Genomic DNA, 25,840 nt, shown 5'->3' with positions numbered 1-25,840 from the left:
TCTGACATGTAAGCAGGCTTCGATATCACCTGCTGTCCTACAGAATGTGAAAGTGATGTTAACTGCCATAGCAAAGGCAAATAAGGTAGTTTTTGGAATTCAGTTAACAAAACAGTTTTACCTCTGTTGTTAATAAGATATGAAGGGGATATGGATACTACTAACAGTGAGCACTTTCCCTCAAAATAATGATAAATACATTTAGCACTTAAAGTAGCAAGTTACAAAGCAAAACAGTCCAAAAAATATTTCTGGAATGGCTAGTAATTTTTATTTAATTTTGTAAGCCTAAGATAAAAAGCAAAGGCAGAAACTTTTACTAGTCAGTAAAAAGCAATTCTACCAATCCACTGGTAATTAATATACTAAACAGAGTTGGAAAGATTTTACCGAAAGCAAAATATTTAGAGAAAATAGACATTTATACAAAATTATAAAATGCTTACAATAAGAATAAGTGTATTTCAAGGAAAGCAAAAACTTATTTTAATTTATAGAGGCAGTTAAACCCTTAAAAAATTTCAGTGGAACTTGAAATATGCAAAAATGTATAAACATTCTACAAAAGATGGTCATTCTTTTCCTGAGTATACTAAAGCTATGAAACGTAAGGTGACAAAGGAAGGTAGAGGCTTGGGAACTCTTTTTCAAGGGCATTTCCTTTCTACACACTGCTTCCCTCCTTCTTCATATTCTTGTTTGGAAATCCACATCTGTTGAAAGGTGCCCTGTAAAATGGAAAGAAATACCATATAATTATGGCTTACTTATTAGAAAATACTTTTTTTCTTTTAATATCTTTATTTTTACAACTCCTAAACTTTGAAGAACTTGTTTGTCCTCTCCCCCAAAGAAGTACTCCATTACTCTCTTACTTCGGGCCTCCAGAACCATCCAAAGATGGTATTTAGCCTTGCCTTTAAGGTTATAAAGAATATTAAATCCCTCAATACCTGTTACACTGTATAGGATTTAGAAAATGACTGGCAAGGAAGAATGAGGGTTTAGCATGATGGCTTGGTGGCAATAATAGAAATTGTTGGAAAGTTTGAGTACTTAGTGACAATTTTTACTTTGGCTGCTCTGAGGTAAAGGGGAAATACTCTGAGTCGAGGGTGCAGAAAAGTACAAGGACTTTTTCGCCTGATTCAAGGCAGACAACCAATCCAAGCAACATGTTAGACCCAGCACCGTGACTTCGCCATTTGCCCTAAGAACAAATTCCTGACTTCCTATACCTCAGCCAACAGAACAGGGAACCAGAACCTCAGTCAACCAGAACTTGAGAAGGAATGATTTAATTTTAAATGCCTTGTAGACAAGTCCTGACCAGTGCACATAGGGTATTGTTAGAAGGGGCATACATACGTTAACATTTCCACCTCTGTTTGAGAAGGGAAATTGAAATTAGACTGACAAATGTCTACTGATAAGGCAATGCGGCATTTTGTTATATCAGAACATATATTAATAAAACTGGTAATTCTTATCAGGTCTTCCACTCATTTACTTGATAGTTATAAAATGCAAAGATAAAGGAAGCACTGGAATTATTTTTACTATTTTTACTAAATTGAATATAATTCAGTAACAACCTTTCTTTATTTTTGCAAAGTAGCTCATCTACTAACCAAAGAAGCTAGAATGGAGCCACCAATCCATGAACTAAATCTCCGTTCCACTGTTGTATTATTTGCAATCAATTTCAACCGCATACTCTAAAATAGAGAAGGAAGAATATGCATTAGTACAATCAAAACTGGTTACTCAGGAAATTCAATTTTGACAAAGACTTCTTAATGGCTCTCTGTGGCTCAAACTGATAGATTAAACATGGTAATGTTGAAATAGCTAGGCTAAAAAGCATAATAGGTTAGAATACTGCATAGAAAGGTTCTTTAAGTACTTTGATTATGGCTTTTAATATGTAATATGTGATAAGAAAATAAACCATATAAACTTTAGAAAACTGCATACTAAAGTATAGCATTCACAATTTATATCCTGTAATAGCAAACCTGTACCTGACACTATCAATCAGGTACTATGCTAAGTGCTTCATATATTATTTCATTTCATCCAACATCCAACATTAATTATTCCAAAGTTCATCCAACATTAATTGTTCTAATCTGCCTCCCTTTCTGCAGTCCTCTCCAATCTTCAAACTGCTTCCTTTCTAGGCCTTTATGCTTATCCTAATCTGTCCGATCTTAGTTCACTCCTGCCCTTCCAAATCAAAATATAGCCATCAGGTCTCAGGTAAGTTTTTTATTCATACTGCTTCCCTTCCAAGTTGGTGCTTCTTAATATACATAATATACATAATTTTATGACTCAGTACTATTCCCCCATCTCACTTCCTATATCAAGAGATTTTTTTCCCCCTACATAGGAATCTGCCTATGGGATAGTTCTCAAATTGCAGATGTCTTCCAATTATGCTATATATGAAAGCATAGTTTCAGTCTTTCTACAGTGAAATGTGTGCGTGGCAGGGGTAGAGTATGGGATGTGGGTGGAGAGTACTGGGGTGAACATGGGTTTTTTGTAGGTAAAGAAGATCAGTATTTATTACAATAGAATTTTTTTACTGTTATTTCAATTTTTTAATTACTTCCTAAAGGACAAGGATAGTTTCTAACTGGTCTTGACTAGACCTTGGACCACCCATATCTGTATTCATTAATTCATTATTCAGGGACTTTCTATGAAATCTAATGATTAATACTGTAATTCAGGTATGCTCTAGATCAGACTGTCTAAGAATTTAGTAAATATAAGGCAGATGTCAGTCTTGTGCCTATAAATGCAAGTACCACTTTTAATTATAAAAATGTGGCATATGTAAAACATTCCTTAAAACCAAGACTATTTAATATAAAAATGTAAAGATATTGTTAGAGCCTATATAACCCCTAATACGTTTTTGTAAACTTAAAAATTTAGCTTTTAGCACAGAAAACCTTACCAAAAAAAACACTTGATAGAAATTTTAAATTTAAAGTTTTAAAATTGAAAGATTATGACTGCCATTCAGTTATCAATGTACCTTTTCAATTACCTTCTCCCCAAACCAGGTTCTTCTATCCTTTTAAAAGTTATCACAATGCACCCAGTGATTTTTTAAAAAACAAACGTATGAGTTCATTAGTCCTTTGCCAGATATTATCCTGTAAGTTCACTGTTATCTTTGAATAAAATCCAAACTACTTGTTAATAAGACATTACCTGGCACCCATCTGTTGTGGGTTGAATTGTGTTCCCAAAAAGATGTGTCAAAGTCCTAATCCCTGGTACCTGTGAATGTGACCTAATTTGGAGATGGGGTTTTTGTAGATTTAATTAAGATAGAAGTTAAAGTCATGCTGGAGTATGGTGGGGCCCTTAATCAACTATGACTGGTGTCCTCATAAGAGAACAGAAGTGTTGCCACTGCAAACCAATGATTGCTGGCAAACCATGAGAAGCTACAAAGACGGAAGGAAGGATTCTCCCCTATAGATTCAGAGAGAGCACGACCCTGCTGACATCTTGATTTCAGACTTCTAGCCTCAAGAACTTCGAGACAATAAATTTGTTGTTTTAAACCACTAATTTATGGGACTTTGCTATGACAGCCCTGGGAAACTAATACACCATCTATCTTTCCAGCCATATTGCTTTCCCCACTTCTCTACAGACGATAAGCCAACTACTTTGAATTACTGGAATATGCTATTTTCTCTTCATACTTTTGCACATGGCATTCCCTCCACCTACCTTTCATGATTAGCAACAGCTGAACAATTCATTCAAAAAACAGCTTCATGAGGCTTTCCTCTGATACTTCTAGAGAGTTAGGTGGTTGCTTCTCAATGTTCCCAATAGCACCTGGTTCATGGCATACTGAAGCACTTAGCACACTACAGTCACTATTTTCTACATGCCTAACCATCCTGGTAAACTGAGCCTTTGGTGAGCAGGGACTATATTTTGTATCCCTACTGCCTACCAGACTATAGGCACTTAAATATGAAGTTAATAAATAAAATAAGATTTAAATAACTTAAGAGTAACCAATAGATGTCATCTGGGAAAATTTGGTTAATAAAGGATATTAACTTACTTAAATAATATTATACCAGGCACACACAAAATATCAGCCGTCTACTGAAAAATGAGCCCTTATCTACAAAATTACACCACTAGTGAGGAGACATATGACTGAAGAATCCCACTAAAGAACAAAAATAACTTACTGGGGGAGTTTTTTGAGACAGCTCTCTATTCAACCTATCAGTAAAACTCTGTATTAGGGTGTTTCCTCCTGCCACTATCACACTGCCGTAGAGACCCTAGAATAAGAAAACAAAAATAAATTAGTTTCAAATGTTTCTAACAGTTTTAAATACAACTACAAATAAAACCATGTCCTCTACTATGATTTTCTCCTTCTTTTCTTTTTTTAAATGTTTTACTACTATATGGACCTAGTAGCTTAATCCAGTGGTTCTTCAACCTGGCTGCACATTCATCTCATCTTTGGAGCTTTTAAAACACCAATTCCTAGGGACAATTAAATAAAAATCTCTGGGGATGGCATCCAGGCAAGTTTTTTTTCTTGTTTTGTTTTGTTTTTTAAAGAAATGGGGTCTCACTATGTTGTCCAGGCTGGAATGTATTAGTTATTCACAGGTCTGATCATAGTGTACTACAGCCTCGATCCTCAAACTCTTGGTCTCCCAAGTAGCTGGGACTACAGGTTCATGCCACCACACCTGGCAGGCAAAGTTTTTATTTGTTTAAAACTCCCCAGATGATTCTAAGGTGCATGAAAGTTTAAGAGCCACTAACTTAAAGGAGTTATTCTAAAAATCATACTTTTTTAGCAGATAGCTGTCAATATTTAATTAGAATACATTTTATAATGACTTCATCTTAGAATGTTCATCTGGAAGTTATGGTATTTAAAATTAGACAATGAGATTGATTATTTTATGATTATGATGAACAATGATATTCTCTGAAAATATTCCTGTCCAAAATGCCTGCTACTTTACTCTTTTGCAAGTGTATGCATCAGAACCACATGGGGAACTGTTTTCAAAATATACATGCTAAGGCCTCCCCAAATAAAAATAAATTCCTACTTATATAAGTATATATACTTTTAATTTGCATGTATACATCAGAAAGTTAAATGTCAACATGCTTTTTTAGTAGGTAAGTTCCTATTTTTAAAACTTATTCCAAATGTCTAAATCATCTACATTTTGAAATAGAAAATGGAATATAAAAGTATCTCCTTTGCAATTCAACATTAGTTAAAAAAAGAAATTTCACTAAAAATAGAAAGTTATCACTGTTATAATAAATGTACTTCAATTCAATTGCCTTCCCTCAAAAGTGGCCCTGGATTTGCACTAAAAAATTCTAAACTTATATTCCTATTGTCCTAGAAGCAGGACATGCTTACTAGGGTACTAGTTGAAATAAACAATGATTTTCATAGCCACCCAAAAGCCTTTTTTGAACAACATAGTTTTTACACATCCTTAGCTATTAGCATTGTGACTTTAAGCAAAATGATGTATAACAAAACCAATTTTTTTTTCCTGAAATGACTATTTGAGGACATGCTGTACATCGTTTCACTTAAAGTCACGGTTTCCAAGAACCTACTGATGACTTCAAATAAGTACTTACTGGTATAATCTAAGCTGAGTACAGTATATGACATGGAGTTAGTATTTAAAACTTGACAAAGCACAAAAAATATGAAGATCACCTAAAATTCCCTGTAGAAGTTACATAATTTAAACCACACCTTCCTGAAAAATAAAAGTAGAAGTAAGGTTGTACTATGTATAAGAAAATCACCAATAATATATATTTTGGTTTGCCACATTTTAGGAAATCTCTAGAGCAGCATTGTCTAAAAGAACTTTCTGTGATGATAGAAATGTTCTGTATCTGTGCTATACAATACAGTAGCCAGTGAAAAACTGAATTTTAAGTTTTTATATATTTTAAATTGCCACATGTGGCCAGTATCTACCACATTGGACATCACAGCTAAAGAGTTTTGTATTTTTCCTTTTCTAGTACTTCATCTTTTTACATATCCTGTTATAAAATGGACTTCAGAGACAATGGCCAAAGCTGTCAACCTAAGAATGAGTTGGGGGCATTTCAGTGGTATGTTTATACCATAACAAGAGACTGGCACTTACTGGTCTGATATCAATATCACACATTCCAACACTTGTAGTAACAACATGACTGACTCCTAACATTGTATTCCCAGATAACCCCTGCAACAACAAAAAAACAAGTAGTAATATAGAAGAACTTCATACAGTAAAGCACATCCAAAAAAATTTATCTTACTTGGACTATAATTACACAAGTGCTGAAAAAATATAGGAAAGGCCAGGCTAATTATGAAATAAGCTTTCATACCTTTACATTGGAAGGGTCAAATAATCCTTCAGGAATCTTTAGCCGTTCTGCACCAAAATCACAGTTGTAGCCATTCGGAAATTCATAATGAACAGTTGGCATCTGTGCGGCTACTCTGAAAACATTAAACAGTATTTAAACGAAAAGCAATAACAATCCTCTTCAAAATTATAAACTACTATGAAATTATCAACTTGTAAGAAATCAGAGTGAGAATATTTTATTTTAAAATGCTATGCAGTATATCTTAGCATAACTTTACACCTTTAACCAGTTAAGCACAGTCTATGATTCCTTTTTTTTTAAACAAATCTTTTCCTCATTTATGAAGTATATAATTTAAATATGAAAACATACTGTTCATCATAAGTTGAATCTGACACTTGAAGTACTGAGGCTTGAAAATCCTGGATAACACACTATGGATAAAAAAAAGTTTAAGAAACAAGGTTGAGATTTTTCTTTGCAGTCTATGCTTTTGTAAACATTTATATTTAAAATACTTTTCTGAATGAAACTGGACCATGTTTCTGGATGGATAAATCATTTCAAGAGTATAAATCTACCCAGCAAGGACTCTGAATATCAAGAAACCCAATTCTAAACATTTGCATTAGAAGCTAAATTACAACAGTTATGGAACAATGAAGAAAGATTAAAAACAACCGGGAAGCCCTATACCACCGTACTGTACCACAAAACCAGTTTCAGAATACCATTTTTTCCTTAAAAATAAGCTTAGATTTAGAAGCAAGATTTCATTATCTAAATATGCACACCTGCATATATTTCACATCTAATCTAACTTTTAATGACTGCACATTAACAGCTAAAAAATGGGCTGTGAGAGACACATGACCTCTGGATTGCTAAGGAAAATATCTGGTTTAATATCTAGGCAAAATGATTAACCATCCTCATAATTTTTCGTCATACTAACACCCACAAAAAGAACCTTTAGGTACCAAACTGTCAGGAAACTTCCTCTCAGTGGAAGTTATGGCTCTCATATACTTTTTTTTTTGAGACAGAGTCTAACTTTGTTGCCCGGGCTAGAGTGCTGTGACGTCAGCCTAGCTCTCAGCAACCTCAAACTCCTGGGCTCAAGCAATCCTTCTGCCTCAGCCTCCCGAGTAACTGGGACTACAGGCATGCGCCACCATGCCCTGCTAATTTTTCTATATATATTTTAGCTGTCCAGCTAATTTCTTTCTATTTTTAGTAGAGACGGGGTCTCGCTCTTGCTCAGGCTGGTCTCAAACTCCTGAACTCAAACAATCTGCCTGCCTCGGCCTCCCAAGTGCTAGGATTACAGGCGTGAGTCTCATATACTTTTACTGTTAGAAATTAATGTGTATCTGAATGTGAGAAGTTTTACTAACCTCTCCCTCTCAGTAAGCCATATATTCAGAGATGGATTTTTAGTAAAGAGACTCTCTCACTCACACCTTGTTATGAACAGTAACAAACATTTTTGATATGGCTGACTGATACGGGGAAAAAGAACACAACTAAGACATATTAGCAGGTCTCTACAAAAACTAAAACCATTTTCTTAGCCAAAAATACTCTGTATAGCATAATGCTTGTTTCTACCCTAAAACCAAAATTCCTTTCAGGTCTCACCATAGTAATTCAATGAATATGTAGTAGTTTGTAGAGATATCTGTGTGGCAAATATGAAAAGCATGGCCTTCCCCCTCCAAATTCTTCTTTGTAAGATATCATTAAAAATATAGAGCTTGAAAATATAAAATACCCTATTCTATTCAAGGGCTTACAGCCTATAACATTTTATTTTCTAACACTCATGCAAAAAGCCTACAGCATTTTTGTAAACAGAGTAACAGTTACTTACATTACACATGTAATTGTGCCAAGACCTGGTAACCTGTGGCAACTTCTCTTTTCTTTTCCAGTTCGCTGGAGATCCTTCACGAACAGCTTCCTGAGAGTACCAAAAGCATATGCGAGGTTAACAGACTTCTTACACTGGAAGGGTCAAATCTAAAACCCCTACCCAGGGGTAAGGACTTGGAGATAAGTTTCACAAAGAAAATTCCATCATTACTTACTTTTGATGCAATCATATATGGAGGAATCAATTCTATATTCATTTCTTGGAAGAGTTCTCTACATTGCATAGTAATAAAGTCTCCAGCAAGAGGGGATTTCACAATGCCTATGAAACAGATTAAATAAGGCTAAAAGAGCTTTAAGTCCAAACTCCTTGGGACAAATTTTCTCTGATAGGTGTGTTTATATGAATAAATCTTTTAGGTAGAATTAACTTAACTACCCTTCAAAGCACAAATAAAGCTATGCATCGGTTTTAAATATATATTATATACTAAAGATTTAAAAAATGCTCTTAAAAAAAAGACTTTTGGAAACTGACATGCTTTGACAGTGCAATTGTTTTATTTCATTATTTGTGTCCTAACATCTAAAATCATCTCAGTGTATCCTGGTTAAATACATTTACCTTGTTGAAGGACATATCCATCATGGACTGGAATTGCAGTGGTATGAGTGGCTCCACTGTCCAAAATCAGCCCAGTAGAACGACCATTAGCAAATCTAGTTTAAAGCATTAAGGAAAAGAAAATATCAAGGGTCCTAAAATAATGTTTATTATAAAGGGCAAATTCTTATGTTTCAGAAACCATTTTTTAAACATGCATGATACATTATAGTTTAAAATATGTTAAAGTAAATCTACCAGTGAAAACTGGTATCAAATAATAATTGTCTTAAAAACAAATAACAAGAGGCAGGACTTCCAGATAATGGTGTAAAGAACACGGGGAAACCTTTCTCCCAGACAGAGAGACATCTACTAAGTTGGTCAAAATTAATATAATCATTGACAGTCTCTAGAGATTGATCAAAGAGCTTAAACAAATTGAGATACACTTTTTAAACAGAAGTTATAGAAACTTGGTAAGAACAGTGGGATGCTGTGACATTTCAACCAGGGACTACAACCATTCTCAAATAGCACCAAAGAGCCGTTTCAACAGTTTGGCCACTTCCATCTCCTCAAACTCAATAGGGTTGAAAAGCTTGACTTCAACATTTTCCGCAGCTCTGTGCTATATCATGTGAACATATCCTAAACCAATGTTTAGGAGTAGGGCTATTCACACATTCTTCAAATATTTATTGAGCATCCATTATGTACCTACTAAGTCAGGTGCTTAATCACATGTCACAGGGTGGGAGGGAGAGAACCGCGGAAGGATAGAGGCTCCCTCCCTGACACTAGCATTCCTTAAGCACAGAAGACACATAAAGGTGAACCAAAACTGTCTCTGCCCTGAAGGATATCCTGTTTATTGAAGTAGAGATCAGTAAAACTGTAAAAAGAAAAGCTTAGGATGCCCTGGGGAGGGTGTGGGTACAAAGGAGAAACCACGGCCACATGTGGCCCTCCAGATACCCCAAGTGCAGCCCCTCAACCAAATCCAAACTTCACAAAACAAATCCCTTTATTAAAAGGATTTTTTCTGTCAAAGAAAAATTTGGATTCAGTCAAAGGTCACACTAAAGAAGGCCACATGTAGCCCCAATGCTGCAGGTTCCCACCCCTGAGGGATATCGAATTATAAGCTGGGGAAGGGGACATGGGCAAGAACAGGACATGTGAGAAGGCCAAGAGGCAAGAGAACATAGGGAGGTCAAGGAACTGCTAGTAGTTCAGTATAGCCTGAAAGCAGAAGGAAGGAATGTGGAAGATGATTCTGTCTTAAAGCAGACTGGCACTTTAGAAAGGTCATTACAGCTATAGCATAAAAAATGGACAACAGGAAGTGCTTCAGTAATCCTGGAAATAGCTTCCACCTAGTGCAGTGGCAGTGGGACCGAGAGAAGCAAATGGATTTGAGAAATAGCAGGAAAGAATAAATGAGTCTTGCTGACTGATTAAATTTGAAGGGTTAAAGAATACTGGTCTGGGCAAATGAGAGGAAGATTAATGTGACTATTTTTGTTATTTTCTAATGAATTAATAAATATTTTAAAAATTTCTTAGTTTAAATTAAATTAAGGTTTCAGTTTTAATTTCTAACATGGTAAATACTGCCAGATACAACCCATGTAAATAAAAGCTCTTGGGGTATAAAAAGGTCCTAAAACCAAAAAGTTTGAGAACCACTGGGCCAGAGGAACGTAGTAAAAGGACACCAGTCAGCACAATCCAGAATGTAGAACAATCTAATTCCCTTAACAAATAAATTACAAAGAAAAAGAAGTCTAAGAAACCTAGGAGACATAACTGAACAAATAAAATGTATGATCTTTGTTTGCATCCTGATTCAGTATATATTAAACTGTTCAAATATACGAAACTGTTTTACAAACAAAAAGAAATTGTGGTAATTTTTTCTTTTTTTAGAGATACACACTAAAGTTTCTATGGATAAAATTATATAATGTCTGGGATTTGCTTCAAAATTATGGTGTAAGGGGGAAAGTGGGTAGGGTTATTGCTGATATAACTCAGCTATGTGTGTTGAAAATAGTTAAAGCTGGATGGTGGGGACACAGGGGTTCATCATAACCTTCTATTAAAGGTCTCTATACCAAAAAGTTAAAAAAAATATAAAACAATGCCCAATTCTGTTTACACACTCCTTGTAAGGAAGCAGCCAAAAACACCTCTGTTCAAATTCAGGAATGCCATTACTAAAGTGTGCTCTTGGACTAGTTTGCTTACTTTATGACCCCATTTCCTGACAGGGTTAGTATGAAAATTAAATGAGATGATACATACAATGAGTCTGCTAGTTCTCTTTCCTTCTCCTACTCAAAATCCTGCAATGATTCTCTACAGTCTAATTTTCACATTTTAAAACTCTTAACATGGAAGGTCTCTACTGACTGACCTAAACTTATTTTTACAACTCCCACGGAAATCCAACATGTATCTTCCACTATTAAACTAAATCATTGTAACAAACATTTAGACTTCCCACTTCCACATTTTTGCTAAAGTCATCTCCAAGACACAGTACTATAGACAAACATTAAATAAGTTACCACAGTGATCCTCAAATATATAAAAACATCTGAATATTATAGCAAGCCAGGAAAGTATACAGGATAAATGAGTAAAAAGTGAAGCTCAGGTTTTAAGTAATTCATTCAAGATCACATATCTGTAAGCAGCGCAAACTGAACTCTAACTACAAAGCTCTTTCCCCTATATCATGCTTAAGTTCTATTTTCTTTATAAAGCTTTGTCAGACTACTCTATTCCTCCTCTGAACTACCATGATTACTATACAAAAAGGTCAAATTAATCATGTACTTCTTTATGGCTTTTGCCAATGTTGTCTTGAAGTACTACTTAAATCTGTCATTTAGCTTTTAACAAGAGTATTCACATTACAAATTCTTTTGAGTTCAGGGCATAACATTTCCCTGTTTGTCCCTTAATGTGCTTGTAATAAATATCTAATAATTAAATCTTAAATGAATTTACAGTTAATTTCCAATTTTCTATGCTATGGGAGGAGAGGGAGAAAATGGCAAGCTTTTAATTCATTTAAGCCAGCTAGTTAAAACACTACTCTCTGTCCACATTCCCCTTCTTTAAAAAACAAAGAAAAAAACCTGTTAATCAGGATTTCAGTGTTATTTTCTTTTCCTCTCATATCTTCTAGTATATCATTAGTTCCAATAAGAAATACTAAAAGATGGATAGCTAAAAAGCAAGAGAGTAGGGGAAAAAACTTCTGAACCACCAAGAATTGGCTCATGTCTTCTGCTGGAGGTATCATATTTAGTAGCATCATATACACTTCTAGAGAAAAGATGAGTATTACTCTTTCAAGGATACGCTGTCAAAACTGCAGTTTTACATAGGAAGAATGCAGGGATGTTGTAGTGTTCAAACATTAACTCTGTTAGTTTCTCTCTCTTCGCTCTAGTATTCCACTTAAGAAGAGGGGAAAAAGAAATGCAAATTATTTTTAGTTTAAGAATTAAAATGTTGATTTATCTCAAGCTACAATATAGCACTATATAACAAATATGTAAAATATTAAAAATATAATAAAATGCCATAGCAAATAATCTTTTACAATATCTCTTTATAATACTTATTTTTATTTCTTTATATGCAAACAAATAAATTAGATATAAATTAAAATTTATTATTTAATAATAAAGTCTGCTTCTATAAATTCTAGAAATCACAGAGTTTTCAAAGTGTAAGGAAATCAGCATTCATATAAACAAACTATTATGATATCTTAAGAGTAAATCTGGTAATCAAAATCCTGAATACAAATTTTAGACCACCAAATTCTGCCACTTATAGTTGACAGCCATAAAAGAAACTGTAAGTTGAAATAACAAGATATTGATTAACATGATATTAATTTATAATCACTATGCTCTCCAGTGGGCCCTCTTTGTCAATGTAACAAATGTATTTCACAGGATACTTCAGTCTAGAAATTTCCAGCCCTAGTTCAACATTTGACTTCTGTTTTGGAGACCTGAGTATAAAAGTAGATATAGAGTTGGGAGTGGTGGTTCACGCCCATAATCCCAGCACTTTAAGAGGCTGAGGTGGGAGGACTGCTTGAGGCCAGGAATTCAAGACCACACTGGGTAATATAGCAAGACCCTATCTCTACAAAAAAACAGAAAAATTAGCCAGGCACGGGGTGTATGCCTTGTAGTTCCAGTTACTCAGAAGGCTGAAGCAGTTGGATCACTAGAACCCAGGTGTCTGAGGTTACAGTAAGCTATGATGACATCACTGCACTCTAGCCCCAACAACAGAGTGAGACCCTGTCTCAGGAGGGAGAGAGGGAGGAAGGAAGGAATGTAGATATACATTGCTCTTGGGGCACAGAGATGACTCACAAACCTAAAATGGGAAGCAGTCTAAGAAAATCAAATGTTAAACAAATCCCTAGGGAAAAAAATAACCACTACAACCCATTTGGGTTTTCTTGTCCTTTGAACATTTATTGAAATAATAAAAGTTATAATAGTGTTTAAAAATTAATCCTTTTTCCTAATTTTCAAATTTAAAATATGAATTCAGATGCCTCTTTAAAGAAAAAGAAATATTCTTCAAATGAGAAAACTAAAGAAAAAAAAAACACCTAGAGAAACATGGAAAAGGAAATCTTTGTCTCACCGGTGCTTCTGACATGAGAACAGGATGCAGGCTGGCTTCTGATTTGACATGCATTTTATAGGTATGATCCAAAATAGCCTGGAAACTATCCCAGTCTTCAACTGGAATATAAAATTAATAGCTTGGAAACAATGCTTAGTTGAAGATGAATACAGCATCTTTTGAGAGATTGTTTCTATGACTTAGCAATTTATACTTTAAGACACAGCAACCTCCTTATTTTACAGATCTACTTCATAACATAGTAGTTTACACAAAAGTTATCTTTTTTTGTTTGTTGAGACAGGGTCTCATTCTGTTGCCCAGGCTAAAGTACAGTGGCATCATCATAGCTCACTGCAACTCAAACTCCTGGGCTCAAGCCATCCTTCTGCCTCAGCCTCCCAAGTAGCTGGAGCTACAGGCGTGAGCTACCACACCTGGCTAATTTTTCTATTTTTTTTGTAGAGACGCGGTCTAGCTCTTTCTCAAGCTGATCTATCCTCCCGGCTCAGCTTCCCAAGGTGCTATGATTACAGGCGTGAGCCACCATGCCTGGCCTCACAGGTTATCTTTGTTTTCTAGATAAGAACCTCTTTTTGGTCCCTCTAGCCCCCAGACCTGTCCCAAATGTAACTAAGGTATCTAATAGACCTAAAATACCAAATAAATATTATTCGATAAGTACTTATTAGAGGCCCAGTATGTGATCTGAATGTTAAGAGGAAATACAAAAGAATTGTATGCTCTAGACCTGACACTGGAAAACATTTAAAAAATTCAGAGTATAGCATATCTTCAATTTGGCTTCCACTTAAACATTCAACTAAAACTTCTCACATAAGTCACTAATGACCTTCTAAAAGGCAAATCCATGGATACTTTACATTTTTAATCTCCCTTGACCTCTCTAAATTATGACACTATTGACTAAACAAGAGTTTACAAACTTTTTCTGCCACAGCCCAAAGAAATGACATTACTTGTATAATATACTTCTACAGGCTCATCTGGATTTTGTGGGGTGGAGGGTAGAGGAAGTCAATGGACTTCACTGGTAGCTTTAATTTCTTTTTCTCTCCCCTTCTTAGTGTAAATCTCAATGTCACAACTAAGAACACTGAGAATCACTGGACTTTTACGCTTCCAAGAACTTTTTGTTCTCTTGGCCTTATCCTACATCCCTAACTGTTCTCTTCATTCTCCTTCATGGGTGCCTCTTCTTCTTTATTGGTTAAATATAAAACAAGTTTTTGCCACGAACTCCATCCTCAACCCTCTTCTCATATTCCAAACTCTTTCTGGGTAATAAAATGCAACTTCATGCCTTAAAACCTTTCTCATGACCTTTTATTCACCTACTTACTAGATTATCACTTCAATGTTCCAAACACTTTGAACTCAATGAACCCATTTACTTGCTATGCATAAAAGAATTAACATAGCAAGCCTGAGAAACGCCTGCTTGCAAGGTTGACCCTTAGCTGATTTCTGAGAATTTGAGTGGTAAACAGTTTCCTACATTGATATAAAACTTTCCCAAAATGATAAGAGTAGGCTCACTATACCAGAACTGTATGGACAAATGATGTGGTTGGTACATAGCTGCCTTCCTTCTGGAGTCTAAAATTTTGGTACATAACAGGCAGAGGGTACCTACATGACCAACCTTCAGTAAAAACCTTGGGTACTGAGTTTCTAATGCATTCCCCTGGTATACAAGTATTACCGTGTTACAACTTGTTGCTGGAGGAAGATTATTGCTCCAGATCCCCAAGTGTGGCCCCTCAACTAAATCCAAACTTCATAGAACAAATCCCTTTATTAAAAGGATTTGTTCTGTAAAATTTGGATTCAGTCAAAAGGCCACATTCAGGGATCCAGAAGTCCACATGTAGTCCCAAGGCTGCAGGTTCCCCATCAATACCATGAACCCGAGAGTGATTTTGGGTATCCTCAGCGCTTGCCCTTTAAAACCGTAAAACTTGCTCCTTCCCCTTCTCCTGCTATCTCATTGCCTAGGACCCTCTGTATTTAGAGTTACCCCAACCAAAACTCTAGGAAACGTTCTCAATTCTTCTCTCAATTTTCACCCCTCCAATCACTTAGTACCATGTTTCCTGGATATCCTGAAGGCTACCTCAGGATATCCACTCTTAGTGTTATAGTTTAAACCCTCTTCATTTTCTCATCTGGACTCTTATTTCACTTACTGATCCTATCTCTACTATCTCCCTCCAATCTAGTCTATTGCTGTTAGAGTAATTTTTCCAGAAGGCAAATATGGGCATATCATATCTCTAAGTTCCTTTGGGGTTATCCTTCAGTTACTAGCTTACTACACTCCTGGGGTGGTTTACAAGCCCTTTTATGATTGTTCTCTGCCTACCTTTCCTACTACTGATCCTAATGCACCCAGTGTTACAGCCATACTTAATTGTATAACATTTCTAAACATCAAGTTTCTTTCACAACTCCATCTCTTCACACATTAGTCCCTCTTATTTTATCCGGATTTGTCAGCCAAACTAATTCTTATTCATTGATCAAGATTTATCACAAAAGGCCAGGCACGGTGGCTCATGCCTGTAATCCTAGCACTTTAGGAGGCAGAGGTGGGAGGTTCACTTGAGACCAGGAGCTTGAGATCAGCGTGGGCAACACAGTGAGGCCCCATCTCTACAAAAAATAAAAAAATTAGCCAGACATAGTGGCACATGCCTGTAGTCCCAGCCACTCAGGAGGCTGAGGCAGGAGGGCTGCTTGAGCCCAGGAGTTTAAGGTTGCAGTGAGCTATGATGATGCCACTGCACTCTAGCCTGGGCAATAGAACAAGACCCTGTCTCAAAAAAAAAAAAAAATTTATCACAAAAGTTACCTCTTCTGTGAACACCATCACTGACCACCCGCCCCCATGATAGAGCTAAATACCTCTTCTCTCTAAACCCATTGGTTATTGAACATACCTGTATTATAGCACTTATCCCACAGTGTATCACATTTGTATGTATACACCCATCTCATCTATCTAAGTTTTTCGAGGAAAAAGAACATTTCTTATGCAGCTTTGCATTCTCAGTGCCTGGAACATCAGTTTGTAGAATAAAAACAAACAAACAAAAATAGCTGACGTTCAACTTATAAGAAGCCACTGCTTTGTATCTAAAATATACCATGCATACTCTATATTTATAATCAAATCCATGGGTAAAATATCATACCCATCCCATTTTTTAGTGGTGAAATGGCTTCCATATTCTCCCTCGGAACACGCAGGGCATTAGTATCTATGTAGTAGGTGGGACCGCCTTGTTTGCCTTTATCACCATCTATTTCCATCAACGTGCTTCCATCATCTCTTTCGACCACCATACCAATGGCTGTGGGGAAATCCACCTGTAAGAGTCAAAAACACGATATACGAACTTCACCTGTTTTATCAAGGAGTCATTTTTTTTTCCAACTAATGTCTTTTACCATATTTGTTTTGAATCAGAATTTCTACATGAATTTAATTCTACATGAATGGCCTTACATATCCAATTAATTATAACATTACACTTACCTTGGGGCAGTCCTCCCCAGCATAACCAGCTCTCACAGTATAGGACCCAATGTCAAAAACAAGAGCTCCAACTTCATCTGAAAAGATTAAAAGATAATTAGCACTAACAACTTGCAAGTATCATATAAAAATTAAGGAACTACTTAACATGCTTAAAATGAGAACATATGTGAAAGCTCTATGAAAATTAATCACGTTCATATTATTACTTGGTTGAACCTAGTTTTAAATATACCTTAAAGATTCATGTAATTAAAATATAATAAGTCATACGCTGTATATCAGTAGAGGTCCAATCAGGAAAGAGTACACTAAAACTGGGTAATTTGAGGAGTTTACTTATTGAAGGGACTATTTACAAAGACATAGGCAAGGTACAGGACAACCAGAACAGGCAGTAAATCAATTCTACTTGATGTCTCATGGGTACCTCTAATTCAACACATCTGAGGCACTGCTAATCTCAGCATTACCTATCAGAGTTGGTGACCCCAGTCCTCATGGGCAAGAAACCTCAGAGTAGTTGTGAACACCTTCATCTTACAAGTTCTGTCAAATATTTCTGCTAAATATTTCTCAAATCTCCTCCTCTTTAATACCATTGCCACTGCCTTCAATCAAGCTCTTATCTCAACAGGGAATTCCACCTCTTCACCTTTTCAATCTACCCCTCGAACTGCTGCACTGTGATCTTTCAAAATTGTAACTCTAATCATTTTGGTACACAAATCCTCCAATGAAAATAAGCAGTGAATCATTCAGTGGTTTTTCATCACCTATAAGATAAAATATATCGCTCTAGCCAGTTGATATTCAAGGCCTAGCACATCTGGCAGCAGTCACTTCCCACCTCATACACTAGTATTACTGAATGATCTCCTAAATGCACCATATATTCTCACTCAGCTGATCTTTGCATATGCTGTCCCTCTCCACTCCTCCTCCACCATCCCCATTAGCTCTCTTATAAAGTCTGCTGCCTTTTTCACACAGAGTAACTTTCTTGTCTGTGCTACCTTTGTACCATCTACATGTTGTTATTAATGAACATCTCATTGAATTACAGTTACCATTTCTCATCTGTACAAGTTGCTATCAACTATATGATGCACCACTATTTCATGTATTACTAAGAAAAAAATATGCTGCCACTTAAACTCTGCCATGCCATCAATATTAAAACATATTCCAACTTCAACTGTGTAAATGTGGGGGGGAAATGTACAACTAAGAATCAATGAAATATGGTGTCTATTTATTCAACTGACATCTACAAGACTGAGTTTTTTGAAAGCAGAGCCTATACCCAGCATACAGCACTCAAGAAAGTTTTCTGTGAAAAGAAAAAATCTAACAAATCAGTTAATTTTCCTGTCCTAATTAGTACGGTAAACCAGATACGGTGGAATTTTAAAACTCATTTCTTAGAATTTTGTATCTGTTCATTTTCCTTTCCAAGGATAGGAAATATATATGATTCCTGTAACTTGTTTTGTTAAAAACAAAGCATCCAGCGAACCCAGAGTAGGAGACTGACAAAGGGAGACAAGAGGCTTAATATAACCACAGAGGTCTTGAGGTTTAAAACCTAGGATGCGATTTCCCATGGATAAAAATCTTCAAGAATTGGATCTCTTTTCTACTAAACATGCATTTCATTTTTTGAGGATTTTTATGTTTTTCCCCAGAGTAAATGGCTTCTAAGTATAAGGATGATGTGATTTTCTTGGGGAACATGAAGGAATGATGGCAATTTTCTAAGCTAGCATTAAAACATTCTAATGCAATAATGAAGACTAATGACGGTGGCAGGAGATGAGGAGGTTGCTTTATTTTTGTTTGGACCAAGGTGCCCCAAGGATTGGGGACCAACTCATGGAGAAGATGATTTTGAGAAATTTTCAAGGATAGAGATTTAGGGACAGGGTAGTACAAGACTGATAAAACTAATTTATCAAAATTGGGCTGGTAGTACACCCGTTCATTTTTATCATGTAAAGGAATCTGAAGTAGAGAAGTACTATGAAAGATGACTGCAAGAGCAGCAAGCAGGCCCAAAAACCAGTTAGAAAGTATGGAAATCCAGACGATGTAGGAATTATACCTAAAGCTAAAAATTTGTGTTAGATTTGCTCAGAAATAATTATTACAATAAGACAGCCATAAATATGAAAATTTAAACAAGTATCTTTTTAATAAGCAAGTAGGTTTAAAAATACAGTTTATTAAATTAATTATTCAAAAATTAAGTGAGATTGCTTTTATAGGAAACCCTTTGGAAAATGTGGACCACTATAAATACCTAACATACAGTGGTGGTTCAAACACAAAATCACATACTAATTTTTTGTGAGTTTTAAATACTTTACATGGCAAACAGGCTTTAGGACATAGTCCTCTACATAAGCCAATGAGAAGTGGAATGTTTATTCTGAATACCTAAACATACAAGACTAAGCTTTGGGTATACACTTGAAAAATGACTTATGGAGAAACAACCAAAACACTTCTTTCAAAACAGGAAAGGGTTTTACTGCAATGCCTTTTCTTTATCCCAGAGATCTTTATTCCCAACTTACTAGGAAGTTATGTAACTTTAGGCTGGCTAATCTATTCTACACTTTATTTTCTTCTTTAATTACATGGTATACAAGTATCATTTATTTGTTGTGGATTAAATGAGTTAATACGTATATTAAATGTAATGCATGTAAAGCCTTTGGAATAGTTCCTGGCCCACTGTATGCACTCAATAAATGTTAACTGTTTGCATTATTATTATCCATTATCTATCTTGGTCTTACTAAATCACGCCTAGTAAGGAACAACCACCAGCCTCTAGGTCCTTGGATCAGTGAGCCTGAAGTTCATAATAGAGTCAACAAGTTCAATGAGGCAAAGGCACACAGACCTAGTTTTTCTGCCAGGAATGCATCTTCATATGGAAAAGAGGTAAATCATGAAAATCCAGTAGGCCTTCTCCAAAGTAAAAATGGGAAACTACCAACTCTTACATTGAGAAATCAAAACCAAGGACATAAACTGAGAGTGAGAAAGGAGGCAGTGAGGGTCAGCATATCACCTCAGAAGAGACTCTGAAACTACACTCCAAAAACTAAGAACTTTGAAAACCTTGTTTTTGTCATTCCCTAAAATGCCATCCGCTTCAGAAACAGCAACATTACTAGAAACAGTAACAATAGGAACACTCAGGATTTGTCTTCCTGGTCTCTACCAGATCAAACACAACCCAAAACACGAATCATATATACAGGTGCTTTGAATCATCTGGGGATCTTGCAAAAATGGAAGCTGTAACTGAACAGATTCAGGGTGAGGCTTAAGATTCTACATTTCTAAAAAGCTTGCAGGTAATGCTGACACAGCCGGTCCACGGACCACACTGTGAGTAGCAAGTGCAGTACCATCTTATTTAACCTTCACAACCACTCCACAGTGTAGGAATTATTCCACAAATGAGGAGCCTGAAGCTGGGAAACTGCCCAAGATCAAAGCGCTAAATAAATAAATAGGTTGATACTTCAACCTGGTCTGTGTAACGTGGTCATCTTTCTACTACACCACAGCGTACCCAAGGAAAGCCAAAGAGCAGACACCTGGGAGCCTGGGCATCCTTAAGTTACAGGTGTTCCTAAATCCCAACCAGACCCGCCCACGAGGAGACTCCACAGGCAATAGGCAGGAGCTACTGAAAGGTGTGAGACGGCGCGAGAGCAGGCTGCATCTTAAGTGGCCGCCGCTTCTCCATCAGTTCTACCTCTCGCTGATCACTTTGCCATCTATGGGACGCTGCGGAAACCCTGAGTCCACGCTTGCAAACTGCTGGGACTTTCCAAGTTTACACACACACCCCGACGCAGCCGAGTTCTGGAGACCCTCGGGGAGACGCGACCCTGGGGCCAGAGGGCCTGCCCGCAGGACAGAGCTGCCCGCCCACCTCCGAAGCCCTCTCAGGCACGGAGCGCACACCCCCAAATCCCCGCTCCTGGGGTGGGGGGACGCCGAGGCAGGAAAGGGTCGCAGGGGGCGGCGACTCCCGGACGCCCGAAGCGCACGCCGAGCCCGGTGGGCTCCGGGGGCGGGCAGAGCGCAGGGCGGGGACGGGGCGGGGAGGCTGGGGGGCCCGAGCGGGGGAGACCGGAAGGGAACGCCGGGAAGGGGAGGGCTGGGGGCGGCGGTTACAAACCCCACACGCCAAAAAAGGCGCGCTCTCTCGTCTGGCCGCACTCACTCACCTCCCCCGTACACGCCGCCGCTCATGGCTGTTGTCAGCACGACTTCTACGCTAAAGGTTACCGAGCGAAGTGACTGCAGCGGCCGCAACTGCGGGTCCCGAGAAGCGCTAGCCCCCGACCCTCTTAACTTCCACCGCCACCCCCCTCGGGCAACAAAGCGACGTCCACACACCCCGGCGCGCAGCCACACTTGCTGGCTCCTCTTATCAGCCAATCACTAGGGGCCCAGCCTAAATCCAGCCAATCAGGACGCGGCTATGCTGCATCCCTGCGGCGGTCCTCCCAGTTTAGCCAATCGACGGCGGCCATAGGGGGCGGGGAAAGGGGAAAGCGACGGAAGATAAGAAGGAGTTGGGTTGCAGGGCTGGAGGGGGAGGAGCCTCCCGGGTGGGCGGGAGAGTGGGCGGAGGGAGGGCAGTGTCGGGGGCGGGTCTAGGTGTGTGGCTGGGCGCGGAGGAGCCGCGGGAACCCGGGTAGACCTCTGGAAATAGCCTGGAATTTGAGGGACAGCGTCTCCACGCAGCGATTACTGTCTAGTGATTGTGCTAAGTGTAGACAATTTTTCAGAAAAAGTATTTTCACCTACTATAACTTTTATGTTGAAAAAAATAAAAATGATGTGCTCCCTTTCAGATAGGGATAATCAGTAAATCAGAAAAACTGATAGCATCCTGCAATTTTTAAAATGGTTACTATTAATAATAATTGAAAGAAGAAAAAGATGGTACATTATGTCAACTAAACAGGTAGTGCTGCGGCCTCAAGACCACACGTGGCCCTCCAAATCCCCAAACTTCACAGAAAATTGTAAAATTGGGATTCAGTCTAAAGGCCACACTCAAGAATCTAGAAGGCCACATGTGGCCCTAAGAAGGCAGGTTCCCCACTCCTGAATCGATCTTCATTCAAGCAAGCACCTAACACTACATACATCTCCAACCCGTGTACTGTCCTTAGTGCCCTAGTTCTACCAGCCCAGTCCAGATCACCTTCGTTTCTCCCCTGGATTACTACAGCAACTTGTCGCTCTGCCTCTTTGCCACTCTGCAGGCGGCTCAATCTATAAATCTGGTCAGGTCACATGACCTTTAGAGTATTGCATATCCTTGTAATTGATGGCGGTTCTTAAGCTGGTATGTCTAGAGTCTAGACATATAGGGTCTACTCTTAACCTGAGGAACAATTGATGAAAGCATCATCAGTCTCAGTGCCAGCAGGGCAGCAGAGAATGATGGGCAGTAGGGTAGGAAATGAAATTAATGAGAAAACTCTTTCCCATTCACTTGACAATATAATCACAGAATATCTAATCATTTAGATTATTAGAAACCCCCATTCACCCAATGAAGTAATGTAGAGGTCAGCAAGGAGATAATATAGAGATCAGGATCAAATCCAACAGGCCATCTTTTTTTGTATGGTCTGTGAGCTAAGAATGATTATTTTCTTTTTAAATGGTTTTTAAAATTATTTTTAAGAATAATGTGTGAAAATAATATGAAATTCAAATTTCAGTGACCTTAAACTAAGTTTTATTGAAACACAGCCAAGCTTATTCATTTATGGCTACATTTGCTCTACAAGGGCAGAGTAGTTGCAGGACAGAGACTGTGTGGCCCACTAAGCTGGAGAACACATTTACATTCCGACCCTTTACAGAAGGAGTTTGCTGGCCCCTGAGATAACGCATGTGACATATCTGGCACAGTTTCCTTAAGTGCTCTATGTTAACTGTTGTCACCATGATTACAGCTCTCACTATAGATGCATATCAAATCCCCAAAATATTTCTCCTTCCACTCTGTTTTTATGTTGTGTTTGTCTAATAAAGCTGGCGAATTACAAAATATTGTGATACTTTCTAATAATTAAATATTGAAGAGATACTATTTGTGAGTTTATATTTTAATGCACAGTAAGCCATTTAAATCAATTTAGCATTTAAATGCCTAGTAATTCATATATAGCAAATTAAATAGATTATATATATAGAAATTGTTCTTCAATACTATCTCCAACATCTCCTATGAATGTGAGAGACTATATCCTAGAAGTAAGATAACCATCTAGGCTGAAAAGAGTAAAATATTTGTTGCCCTAGTTCAGAGTGTATCAGAAAACAAAACAGTTCAATAGGGTGGTTGAGGAACACACCACCTACTCTCAGGGAAGCCTGATGGGAATGCCTTCTCCCACAGAGGCCATACTGTGCACACAGCACAGGGCAATCTTAAATCTGATAGCACAAAGACAGCTTGAGAGAATACTGGAAAGTCACACTTAGATATTTTTGCTTAAAGTAAGAATTTTGCTCCATTTGAGAATTTGGACAGATATTAGAAAAGAGGTCATTCATTCATTCATAGTTTCAGGTCAGCATGGTCTTTTGACATATCATTGAAATCATTGCTTTATTTTAATAATACACTACTGAAATGAACTTCAAAGGAAATAAACTTCTCTACAGTAAAATCTGATATGTCAAGACTAATCACATATTGACACATATAAAAGTGCACACACTTAAGCCTTTGATAAATTTTAATCAACAAAAAATATGACACTAAGATTACTGGCCCTGAAGTGCTGAATTGCTGGAAGATGGGATTGTTCAGAAAGGAAACCCATTCAGCATTCTAAGAGAACAATGTTGGGGGACTGCGCATCCTCCGTAATAATGACATTATTTCCCATGAGATGAGACTTATAGAATGGCCGCTTATTTTCTGTAATTATTAATAATTAGGAAAACTAGTTGAAAATGCAATAGAAAAAAAGTACTAACCCAGCAGAATCTATTTTATGAAATATAAAATATCTGAGAGTTGGGGATATTTGCATTAATATTTCTCCTCTGTAACCTAAAATGTTTTCTCTAAAGTCTTGGCTCAGCCTATGTTAATGTTACCAATAACATTAACAATTCCAAAACAATAATAACAACTCAAGGTTATTATCTGTTACTTCATTTCTCAAGGGCACAACATACCAAAACTATCGATGCTTGCAATTTTTCCCTCTGAACCAGCATATGAGGGATGTCAACTTAAAAGCAAAAGACGTTGAAGTAATATGTATATAAATTTATCTAGCCCACAGTAGGTGCTTAGTGGGGTAGATACTGGATCTAGATCTATAAAAGATTCTGAATTGAGATCTATACAAGTAAATGCCCTTTCAAAAGCCTTTGTAATGTACAAGCATCAGGCATTTCCTCTGGGCCCAAGTGCAACACGTGGCTTTGCCTCATGGGGTCGCTAGTCTTCCATTCTTGTAACTGCTGCACCAGGACTGCTGATGTCTCAGCCTGGTTGCTTTTTTCACCAGCAATGTCAGCGCTCAGATTATGGAATCACAATAGTCATTACAAAACGTTACTGATCTTGTACTTTGTCTCAGCTTTTATTAAGTTTAGTATTGAAAAAAATATTGCAGCTGTTATTCATGCAAGGTAGGAAACAAATTCAGAGGATTATCATCAATCTGTTAGAAAGAAATGACACAAAAATTTATGTACATTTATTTTATTTCATGCTGCAAAATATGCAATTATTTTGCAATTAAAGGTAGCAATTATAAAAAGCAATTTTCAATATAGACATTTTTGTGTGGATGTATATGTACAAGGAGTCATTGTAAGTACCATCGTCTGTTTACTGATGTTCTAAAAATATAAACTGACACAAACACTACTGAGATAAAGGATAAATATCAGAATATAGGGTTTTCAACAGTAGAGATATAATTTGTTAGATTCACATATGTGTTTGCCATTAGAATAGTAAGAGATCTGCTGACCATTTCAATAATATAACCTAAATATACAAAGAAGCATATAAAAGTATGTTTGGTCATAGCTAGTACCTTTATAACATGCTAATAGGTTTGTTATGGCATTAACAATGTGGTCCTGAAAAGACAAAAAAGGAAAGAAAAAAAGATGAAGTGCTATATGATTGTGAATTTTACAAGTATACTGTTATTTCATTATCACTTCTAAAATCTCCTCTTTGTTCATTTGCCATAGCTTTTGTGAGAAGTCACAAGGCGAGTCAGCAATGCCAACATTTATTTATTAATTTATTTATTCTTATTTGACTGCAAGCTTCTTAGCAATACCAACACTTAATCAATTGGTGCCAGAAAGTGGCACTGTGCCACCTTGGGTCACTTTGGGGCAAGTCAGGGCTGCCCGCTGACCTAGGTCAATGGTAATTCCATGATATGAGGCTGTTACACAGCCCAAGGAACCCCCTTACCTGAGTCCAGGGTTCCTGCTGTATATGGCTTCTTTAGAAGTCTTAAAACTGTTTTGAAATAGAAAAGATTTCATCTGCCCTATGATAATAACTGCAAATTATTGACCTTTAAATATGTGGCATCTTAGGAAAGGTGCTTTATGTGTAATATTTTCCATTTAATCCACACAACATCCCT

At 37.2% G+C, this 25,840-nt stretch overlaps 1 protein-coding gene across 2 annotated transcripts; it reads right to left on the bottom strand.

The window, feature by feature from the left end:
- Nucleotides 1-245: 245 nt before the first annotated feature.
- On the bottom strand, nucleotides 246-21,640 carry ACTL6A (actin like 6A). Of its 2 annotated transcripts, none has more exons than XM_045539722.1 (14): nucleotides 21,404-21,640; nucleotides 17,148-17,224; nucleotides 16,804-16,978; nucleotides 13,604-13,704; nucleotides 12,287-12,384; nucleotides 8,930-9,024; nucleotides 8,520-8,626; nucleotides 8,303-8,392; nucleotides 6,802-6,863; nucleotides 6,445-6,559; nucleotides 6,216-6,296; nucleotides 4,242-4,337; nucleotides 1,632-1,718; nucleotides 246-728 (listed from the first exon to the last, which is right to left on the bottom strand). In XM_045539722.1, exons 1-14 carry the CDS (start codon nucleotides 21,426-21,428, stop codon nucleotides 648-650), a joined length of 1,290 nt encoding a protein of 429 aa, XP_045395678.1. In that variant the 5' UTR covers nucleotides 21,429-21,640; the 3' UTR covers nucleotides 246-647. The 2 variants fall into 2 exon arrangements, with proteins under 2 accessions (XP_045395678.1, XP_045395679.1); XM_045539723.1 differs by lacking the exon at nucleotides 21,404-21,640 and adding an exon at nucleotides 21,019-21,037.
- Between the last annotated feature and the right edge of the window lie 4,200 nt (nucleotides 21,641-25,840).

The sequence above is a fragment of the Lemur catta genome, chromosome 1 (assembly GCF_020740605.2).
Source record: "Lemur catta isolate mLemCat1 chromosome 1, mLemCat1.pri, whole genome shotgun sequence".
In the NCBI taxonomy this organism is placed as follows: Eukaryota; Metazoa; Chordata; class Mammalia; order Primates; family Lemuridae; genus Lemur; species Lemur catta.
This window is presented reverse-complemented; position numbering and strand designations above follow the sequence as displayed.

Excerpts from the sequence above, each read along its gene's own strand:
- ACTL6A (XM_045539722.1), bottom strand. The coding sequence starts at position 21,428 with ATGAGCGGCGGCGTGTACGGGGGAG. Across the intron at positions 12,385-13,603 it reads TTCTCATGTCAGAAGCACCG|TGGAATACTAGAGCGAAGAG; the intron begins GTGAGACAAAGA and ends CCTCTTCTTAAG. Across the intron at positions 8,393-8,519 it reads CATATATGATTGCATCAAAA|GAAGCTGTTCGTGAAGGATC; the intron begins GTAAGTAATGAT and ends TGGTACTCTCAG.